The 9,320-nt window shown below is 48.5% G+C and overlaps 2 protein-coding genes across 2 annotated transcripts in view; one reads left to right on the forward strand and one right to left on the reverse strand.

Moving 5' to 3' along the window:
* Positions 1-5,382, forward strand: part of F11R (F11 receptor) — a 25,334-nt gene extending 19,952 nt beyond the window's left edge. Inside the window, exons 2-10 of the mRNA XM_002928750.4 lie at positions 657-725; positions 874-981; positions 1,163-1,309; positions 1,587-1,789; positions 2,151-2,253; positions 2,394-2,501; positions 2,720-2,732; positions 3,024-3,072; positions 3,188-5,382. Of these exons, the coding sequence (XP_002928796.2) occupies positions 657-725; positions 874-981; positions 1,163-1,309; positions 1,587-1,789; positions 2,151-2,253; positions 2,394-2,501; positions 2,720-2,732; positions 3,024-3,072; positions 3,188-3,223 (836 nt within the window). The 3' untranslated portion in view covers positions 3,224-5,382. The remainder of the gene's footprint in view (positions 1-656; positions 726-873; positions 982-1,162; positions 1,310-1,586; positions 1,790-2,150; positions 2,254-2,393; positions 2,502-2,719; positions 2,733-3,023; positions 3,073-3,187) is intronic.
* A 2,452-nt stretch (positions 5,383-7,834) lies between these two features.
* On the reverse strand, positions 7,835-8,026 carry LOC109491163 (small nuclear ribonucleoprotein G-like). The gene is given in 1 exon segment (XM_034666015.1): positions 7,835-8,026. A coding segment is annotated over 1 exon segment (192 nt).
* Positions 8,027-9,320: the final 1,294 nt, after the last annotated feature.

Below are 9,320 nucleotides of genomic sequence, written 5' to 3' on the forward strand. Positions count from 1 at the left end.
TGCCTCCCTGGCCTCCAGCTTTGCTGGCTTCCTGCCAGGAGTGTCTGACAAGTGGTTGCAATTAATTATTTGTTGAGAAGCTTTCTGTGAACCATGAAATGTCATTTGGGAAGCTGTTCTTGGAATAGTAGGAATCTAATTAGATCATTGGGAGTTGCAGGGGTGCCTGGGTAGCTCATTCGGTTAAGTGTCTGCCTTCGGCTCAGGTCATGATCTCAGGGTCCTGAGATTGAGCCCTGCATCAGGCTCCCTGCTCTTGGGGGAGCCTGCTTCTCTNTGGGGGAGCCTGCTTCTCCCTCTTTCCTCTGCAGCTACCCTTGCTTGTGCTCTTTCTCTGTCTCAAATAAATAAATAAAATCTTTAAAAAAATTAAAAAGATTATTGGGAGTTGCAGAGGGAAACATAAAAAGTGAAAGAAATTAGATTTGAAAAAGATATTTTATTTCCATTGATAATGGAAGTATTGGCCTGCAGTTGTGGCAAAAAGCATTGGAAGAAAATATTTAGGACATTGGTGAGAGGGCATGAGACCCAGAAGGAGCTCGGATCTCTGAATCTCTTCACCTTGGAGCAGCCATGGGAGGGGCCCGGCCTCAGATGTCCCGTCAGCGGGATGCTCTTCTGTCCCCTCCTGATGGGTCTGCCTCTGTCCTCAGGCTGCCTGGCGTTGGGCAGGGGTGCCGTGTACACTTTGGAACCTGAAGTCCGAGTTGCTGAGAACAAACGTGAGTGTGGGGCATCTGTGGAGGGGGGTGTCTGGGGCCGGCGGGAGCAGGTGCAGGCCGGCATCCAGCACAGACTGGTGGTGGGGGCCGTTTCCCCTTCCCGTTTGCTGCTGCTCCTTCCTCCTGTTCACTTCTGGCCTGTCTGCAGCCGCCAAGTTGTCCTGCTCCTACTCCGGCTTCTCCTCTCCCCGTGTGGAGTGGAAGTTTGCCCAAGGGGACGTCACCAGCCTCGTTTGCTATAACAACAAGATCACAGGTGAGTCCCTCCACTTCCTTCCTCATGGCCTAGGCTGTGGAGGGATTGACTGGCCTGGATTCCAGGGGAGAGGCACACCCGGGGGCTCCAGTCCCGTGGACTTCGTGGCCTCTCCTGCCACCGTCACCAGCTTCTCTTGGCTCTCCAGCTCATTCAGCCCCTCCTCCGTCTCTCCCGGTAGCTTTCTATGAGGACCGAGTTACCTTCTCACACAGTGGCATCACTTTCCATTCCGTGACCCGGAAAGACACAGGGATGTATACGTGTATGGTCTCGGATGACGGCGGGAACACCTACGGGGAGGTCACTGTCAAGCTCATTGTGCTTGGTATGTGCCATGCTTTTTCTGTGTGGTCTCGGAATTCATTGCTTCCCTAAGCCCTCACAGGCTCTGCTAAGCTTTGGGGCTCAGTGATGGTGAGAATGCTCATGGGTGGGGGGGTTCAGAGTCACAGTGCCGGCAGAGAGGGGATGAGCCCCTGGGTAGGGGGAAGCTGAGGGCATGGTGAGGGTTGGAGGCTAGAGCTGAGGGATGGGGGTATCAGCAGCTTAGCCTCTAGGCAGCACTCTCTGACCTTGTGCTCAGTCCCTCTGTCCCTTCACAGTGCCTCCATCCAAGCCTGCGGTCAACGTCCCCTCCTCTGCTACCATTGGGAGTCGGGCAGTGCTGACTTGCTCAGAGAAAGATGGCTCTCCCCCTTCTGAGTTCTACTGGTTCAAGGACGGGGTCCTGATGCCTACGGAGCCCAAGAGCAACCGTGCCTTCAGCAATTCTTCCTATAGCCTGAATCACAAGACAGGGGAGCTGGTAGGGATGGGGTAGTAAGGAAAGGTGTGGGGGGGCACAGTTAGAGAATCCTTGAAGGTGGGGAAGAAGAACAGCAACAAGGTGAATTGGCATCAGGGTCGGGAGATGAAAGATGGATACCTGAACACTTAATCAGGATGAGCATTGCATAATGTATAGAATTGTTGAATCACTATGTTGTACACCTGAAAGTAACATGATACATGTCAACTCTAGTGCAATTAAACAAAAATAGGGGGGCGTGTGACTCTTGGTCTTGGGGTCGTGAGTTCAAGCCCCACGTTGGGCGTAGAGCTAACTTAAAAAAATAATAGGTACTTGGCTTCTTCAGGCAGGAAGCCAACTGTTTTCTTCCCTCCAGGTCTTCGATCCCGTGTCAGCCTCTGATACTGGAGATTACATGTGTCAGGCGCAGAATGGGTATGGTTCCCCCATGAGGTCAGATGCTGTGCACATGGAAGCCGGTGAGCAGGGGTGTGCGGAGCAGGGCTTGAGCTCAGATCCAGGGTGGGGATTGGGATCTGCTTTTCATCTTGGCTTTGGTGGTGGTGTGAGCAGTGTGAGTGAGCCGTCAGGGGACTGACCTCTCGTTTGTGTCTCATAGTGGAATTGAATGTGGGGGGCATCGTGGCGGCTGTCCTTGTCACACTCATTCTCCTTGGAGTCTTGGTTTTGGGCATCTGGTTCGCCTATAGACGAGGCTACTTTGACAGTGAGTATTTGCCCTCCAAGGCACTCCTTTTTATCGTCCTCCTTTCAGGGCACGGTTCTTGGGTGCCATCTGAGTACTGGCCTGTTAGGGAGCCCACACGTGCGGGGTTATCTCCTGGGTGAGCACCACTTGTGTGCTGCGTGCTGCTGCCCCCACCCTTCCGTGCCCTGCTCTCTTCTGTCCTGCTCACACTCACGGTCCTGTTTCTTCTCTTTCAGGAGCAAAGAAAGGGTGAGTGAGGTGCTGTCCTGGGGACCTCTGAGCTGGAGAACATGGATGCTGTGGTTTGAAGCTGAGATGGGCCCAAGGGAGGGGTTGGAGGTGGAGGCAGCCCTGGTTGGGTGGACATCCGGGTTTCTACCTCTCCCTGTGGCCTTGCATTTGTCCTGTCTCCCTCCACCCACACGTCCCTGCTGGAACTCTGCTTCTGTAAAACTCTGAGTCCAGCCCCTAGAGTTGGCAAGCAGAGGTTAAGGAGAGCACTAAGGGACTGAGCATCTCCGTCTTCTGGCTTGTCTGCAGGACTTCGAGTAAGAAGGTGATTTACAGCCAGCCCACGGCTCGCAGCGAAGTGAGTGTGCTACCCTGGGACGAGGAGGGAGCTTCGAGCCTGTGTCTGCAGGTACGGGAGATGATCAGCTAAAGAAGAGGATAGAGAGTTGATCTGGATGTTTTTATTTCCCCAGGGGGAGTTCAGGCAGACCTCGTCATTCCTGGTGTGACCCTGGTCCGGCTCGTCTCCTGTCCCCTGTGCTTGCCTTACGCTGGTGCTACCAGACTCTGGCCCGTGATGTCTGTACTTTCACAGGATGCCTTATGTGTCTTCTAGCCCCCACAGTGGTCCCCACTTTTATCGTAGTTAGGATGTGTTTTTTAATAATGTCGGCTGTGTACCCCTTCCTCCTGCATCCCTCCCCTCCTTTCCGACCAGTGCTGAGTGGCCTGGGACTTGTTTAAAGCTTTCATCCCCCATCCCTATGAGGGATCAGGCAGCAGTCCTGACTGCCACCCATTGACTTCTTCCAAGCAGGCGGCTGCCGTGGCGGGCGCTCCCCATGCCCTGTGAGTCGTGCCCTGAGTAATGATCTTGAGCGTTGTCCCTCAGCCCCTTCCTCCCATGCTAAGGAGGTAGCAGCTGTTCCGGAGTGGGGACTGGAGCCCAGGCAGCTGAAAAGGTGGTTTGGGGACCATGCCAAGTCTCTCCTGCCTCTGCAGCCCACTTTGTTCTGTCTTCCCATGGGAAGTGCCGCTGGGGTCCTCTTGCACGGTCCTTAACACAAGCAGACTGACACCAGCTGCGTCTGTAGGAAAAAAAAAAAAAAAGACCCAGGAGCTTTTGTGAGGGAGGGCGGAGTGAGCTTTCGGGGGACATGGAGCAGAAGAGTTTTAAAACCGCTGGTCTAAAGCAAAGGAAGCTGGAGCTGGCAGCTCAAACCATCACCCTTGGCTGCAACCACTGGAGGGACGCCGTGGAGATACACCTGCAGGGCTGTGCGAGTGTGTGTAGTAGGTCTCAGCTCTTTGCTGAGTGTGAGCGTGTGTGTGTGTGTGTGTGTGTGTGATGTCCTCGTGTCTCAGTTCTGCTGAAATCCAGTGTGTGTCGGAGGGCTTCTTAGCTCTTCGGTGAGATTTTGTTGGTGTGTGTTTGTATGTAGCTGGATGTTGCTGGAAATAAAAACTTGGTTTGTCAAAGCTTCTTGTTGTGGGAAGTGGGGGAAATGAGGTTCCTGGGCTCCTTTGTACAAACAGGAAGATGCCTGAAGCTCCATTTCCCTGCAACCTGGGTTGGTCCTGGCTCCGTGTCCCACCCTTCCTGGTTCCTGTCTCAAGGTGGAGCGTCTGAGCATTGGACCCTCATTCTAGAGTCCTCTTGGCAGTAGGAGGAGAGCCTTCTGGAGGAGCCCCCTCCCCCCAGCTGAGGCTGTGCTCAGGGGTTCCGCTTGGTCTGATACACCGAGCGAGAGGAGAAGGTGCCCACCCTCCCACCTCTGCCAACCAGATGCCTTAGCAGACTTCTCTAAGGCTGTGGGAAAACTGCTCCAGAGCCCGAGGCAGGAGGATTCCTCAAACCCTTTGGAGAACTCCTTCTTTAGTGGTAGTTTAATAATTACTACTTTATATTTTAAAGCGGGGTGGGGGGAGGGGGATGTGCTATTTAAGGAAAAGACAGTTTGAGACCAGGTTGTGAGGCTGTCTGCATGGGAGTGAGCAGGAGTAAGCAAGGTGGGCTTGCCTTTCATTGCTTTCCTCTGTCCGTCTGGACCCTTTTTTGCCCTTAGATTTCTGTTTTCCCCATCTATCACAGCCCCCAGTCTATTTATTAACTAGCAAGAGGGCAAATGAGGGGTTTTCTAGGGCAGATTTTGCTGCTTGCTTTCTGTGGAGGACGCTGAGCCCCACTTGCCATGTTTTATTCCCTTATCTGGAAATCCCTAACAGAATCGAGTGTTCTATCAAGAATCCAAAAGGAAAAACAAAACCAACCAAACCATCAGTTAAGGGTCATGCACCAATTAAAAAATAAATATTCCAGATGGAAATAAAATTTAATGAAACAATAAAAGTGGAGATTATGAAACGGTTCAGTAAGAAGGAGATTTTTAAAGTATGTTTCAGTTTTGTATCCTGCTTGGGAGATCGGGTGGGAGGGATGTAGAGAAAACACCGCAGGGAAGCGGGGGTGATTCACTGTTCCTTTAAGTCTGAGGTGAATGGTTCCTCACTCCCTCAGTCACTGTGGTGAGGTGAGTAGGAGTCTTTTATGACCAGTCTTGGAATTTACCTCTGCAGCTTACCACAGCCCCTTTGAGTTGGAAAACGCCTTGTCTGTTTTCATTTTGAAATGTCAAAACTCATTTTTGTAATAAATGTTTATTTTTCACATTGAGTTTGTTTAAATCCTGAAGGTCTGTGTTAAGAGGGACTTCTGGAATGTAAGGATATTCAAAATCATCTTTATAGTCTTATTAAGGGATAGGAGGTATCCTTCCACACAGCCTGATAATGTTTCTTAAACTTACTGTTGGCCTGTGCCTGAATGGGGTTGATGCAAATGGACATTTCTTGCATTGAAGTAACACCTGGGGGAAGCAATTCTATGGAGACAGGGGTTTTGAGACATGAACCCAGTATGATTGGGGATAAAATGATTGTCAAGGATTTTTTTTTAAAGATTTTATTTATTTGACAGAGCACACAAGCAGGGGAGTGGCAGGCTCCCACTGAACAGGGAGCCTGCTGTGGGGCTTGATCCCAGGACCCTGGGATCATGACCTGAGGCAAAGGCAGGTGCTTACCTGACTGAGCCACCCAGGCGCCCCAGTATGTGTTCTGTCTTAACAGATTTTACAGATGCAGGTGCCCAGCCGGCTCAGTTGTTGGAGCAGGCGATTCTTGATCTTGGGGTTGTTTGAGCCCCACGTTGGGTGTAAAGATTACTTAAAATCTTAAAAAAAATAGGGGTGCCTGGGTGGCTCAGTCGGTTGAGTGACTGACTTTTGATCTCAGCTCAGGTCTTGATCTCAGGGTCCTGAGTTCAAGCCGAGTTGGGCTCCACGCTGGGTGTGGAGCCTACTTAAAAAAACAAAAAAAACCGATGACAGAATCTACAGATCAAGGATGAGGGAAGGAAATAGGTTTGGTCCATTTCTGAATGAAGGGACAAGTATATTTTATGGGGATAAGGGGACAACTTAAGGGGGATAAATGGAGAAAATGCAACTTTCAGGAGAAAACTAATTCTGTAGCTCCTCTGATGGATTACCCCTTCGATATTAGCTGTAAAAACGTAATGAAATGGAAATTTTTCTTTTTTGAGGGGTAACTTGTTGAATGATAATTTCATCCATTAATTTATGTACTGGGTATTACTCATTTCCCTGTTCCACAGATGGGGAAAAGAGGCACAAAAGTTAAGCCCAAATTTACACCCAGCACTAGGCAAGTGGAAGGTCTGGGATTCAAGAAAGCTGGGAGAGAAGGTTCCCGAATGGGAAAGAATGCAGAAAGAGGAGGAGGTGCTGGAAAGAGTTCACTTTCTTTTTAGAAGTGGCTGTGTGGGTGTTAGGAGAGAGGGCGTTGAAAGTAGTATGTCCACCTGGGTTTCTCCCCCAACTGGGACTGTCCCTTGAGTCGGCCATCCCAACAGGATCTACAGGACAGAGTGGCCTATGAGTGCCACCTTCAGGAATGAAGGGTAAAGCTGCATGTTCGCCAGTGACCCAGGTGAAAATCAGAAGGCATACACATATTTGTGGATAGCAAAGAGAAGAGCAACCTTATCGGCCTGCGGAGTGAGAATTCAAAAGCATCTCAGTGAACAAACATGGTCACCAGAGGGGAGGTGGGTGGGTGGGGGTTAGGGTGAAACAGGTAAAGAGGATTAAGAGTCCGCTTATCTTGAGCACTGAGTAATACATGGAATTGCTGAATCATTATCTTGTGCGCCTGAAACTAATACATTCCTGTGTGTTAACTATACTGGAATTAAAACTAAAAAATCTCAACAGGCAGGAATGATACACTCCATCTTACAGACTAGAATTCAGTAGTGTAAGATTCTGCCTCTGGGTCTAAAAAGTCAGCCGATGATGGATGAAGATGGAAAGATATAGAACATCTAGAACCAGACAGACGGTCCGCGGATGGCTTCCGCCCCCTCTATCAGGGTGTGTAGGTGCCCCACGGGAAGATCTTAGACCATAGACCAACTGGAACCTGTTCATGAACATGGTGGGTGGTAAAGAGACTAAAAGAGTCAATGTCCAGCTAAGAGTCAAAGACTCCAGGAATCCAAAGTTACAGCCTGTGGATATTTTAAAGATGGCTGGATGGCCTCAACGAAGAAAATCAGGATCAATGGATGGATGTCCAAAGAAGACTGGTTATAATTCAGACTGTGCCCTTCAGAGCTTTCAGGAGCATGTTGTGTCCTGGAAAGACGGCCAGCTTTAGAGTCGCAGACCTTGTTTGACTCCAGCCTTTGATGTCGGCAAAGTGTTCTCTGTCAGTCTCTTGTCACCTTACAAATGGTGACAATACCCACCCTATGAAGTTTTTAGAAGCAAATGAGGGAAGATCTGGAAAGCACCTTATGTCACCTCACACAAGAGCTGTACACCATGGCTTTCAAACTGGGTATTTTAGGCCAGGGGTTGGCAAACTTACAGTAAATGAGCAGAAAATAAAATTTTTATTACTATTACAAAAGCCTATTCAGCAAAAATTTTCAATAAGAAAATGTACATGACCTAATTTTTATATTGCGCTAAAACGTGCTCTGAGAGAGGATACGGAAGCATGGATTTCTCTGGTTTACATTCCAGTTTTGTTGTTCATACTCTCTGGAAGGCTTCTACCGTGATGATACTCTTTCCTCCTATTATCATCACTCCAATGTTGCTCTGTCGCCCACGGGCTGCTACTTCCACAGCCTCATCCATCACAGCATTCACGAAGGGCTCGAGTCACAATATTCCTTAGACATAGCTGCTACCATTTAATTTCAATGATAACTTCTTGACCATGAATTTTTCCAACTCCGATGAGGGTCTCCCTGGCAAGCTCAAAGATACCTTCAAAGAAAGTTTTTTATACTTTTAGACATACAGTCTCTATACAACTACAGGTATAGCAAGAAAACATCCATAGACTGTGAATGAACGTGGCTGTGTTCCATTAAAACTTCGTTTGTGGGCACTGAAATGTGAATTCATAATTTTCATATGTCATGTAATAATGACCTTTTGATTTTTTCCCAGTCATTTAGGAATGTAAAAACCATTCTTAGATTCCAGGCTGCACAAAAAACAGGTATTAGCAATTAGTATTTTACTCGAAGTTAAAAGAAAGCATCTAACCCCATTTTTTTCTAAGTAAGTCATTTTATTTATTACTATTATTATTTTTAAAGATTTTATTTATTTATTTGACAGAGAGAGAGACAAGCAGGGGGAGTGGGAGAGGAAGAAGCAGGCTCCCAGGGGAGCAGGGAGCACAATGTGGGGCTCGATCCCAGAACCCTGGGATCATGCCCTGAGCCAAAGGCAGACGCTTAACGACAGCCATCCGGGCGCCCCATATTTTTTATTATTTTTAAAAATGATTTTTGGTTGGGGCACCTGGGTGGCTCAGTCGTTAAGTGTCTGCCTTCAGCTCAGGGCATGATCCCGGCGTTCTGGGATCCAGCCCCACTTCAGGCTCCTCCGCTGGCAGCCTGCTTCTTCCTCTCCCACTCCCCCTCCTTGTGTTCCCTCTCTCGCTGGCTGTGTCTCTCTGTGTCAAATAAATAAATAAAATCTTTAAAAAAATGATTTTTGGTTACTTAGGTATTTATTTATTTAAGAGAGAGAGAGAGAGAGCACGCGCATGCGTGCACAAGCAGAGATGGGGAGAATCCCATGCTCAGTCTCAGGACGGTGAGATCATGACCTGAGCTGAAGTCAAGAGTTGGACACAACTGACTGAGCCACACAGCACCCCTCTAATTAAGTTATGTTAATTCTAGTATAGTTAACATACAGTGTTATATTAGTTTAAGGTGTACAGTATAGTGATTCAGCAATTCTGTACCTCACTCAGTTCTTGTGTTAACTCCATTTGGTTTTAAGATTCCTTTGGTCCAGGTCTGTAACCTCTCTGGGGAGAAAGGAACTCAAGACAGAGTGGGTGGTAGCAGATGGACAAGCGTAAAGTGAAAACATCAGAGGGTGCAGGAGAGAAAGGAGTGAAGGGAAAACCAGTACACCAGTGAGAAGTGATGGGGGAAGAAAGTCTAACTAACTGGTGGAGATCCATACCCATTGAATCATTTTATTTTAT

The sequence above is a fragment of the Ailuropoda melanoleuca genome, chromosome 8 (genome assembly GCF_002007445.2).
Source record: "Ailuropoda melanoleuca isolate Jingjing chromosome 8, ASM200744v2, whole genome shotgun sequence".
NCBI lineage: Eukaryota > Metazoa > Chordata > Mammalia > Carnivora > Ursidae > Ailuropoda > Ailuropoda melanoleuca.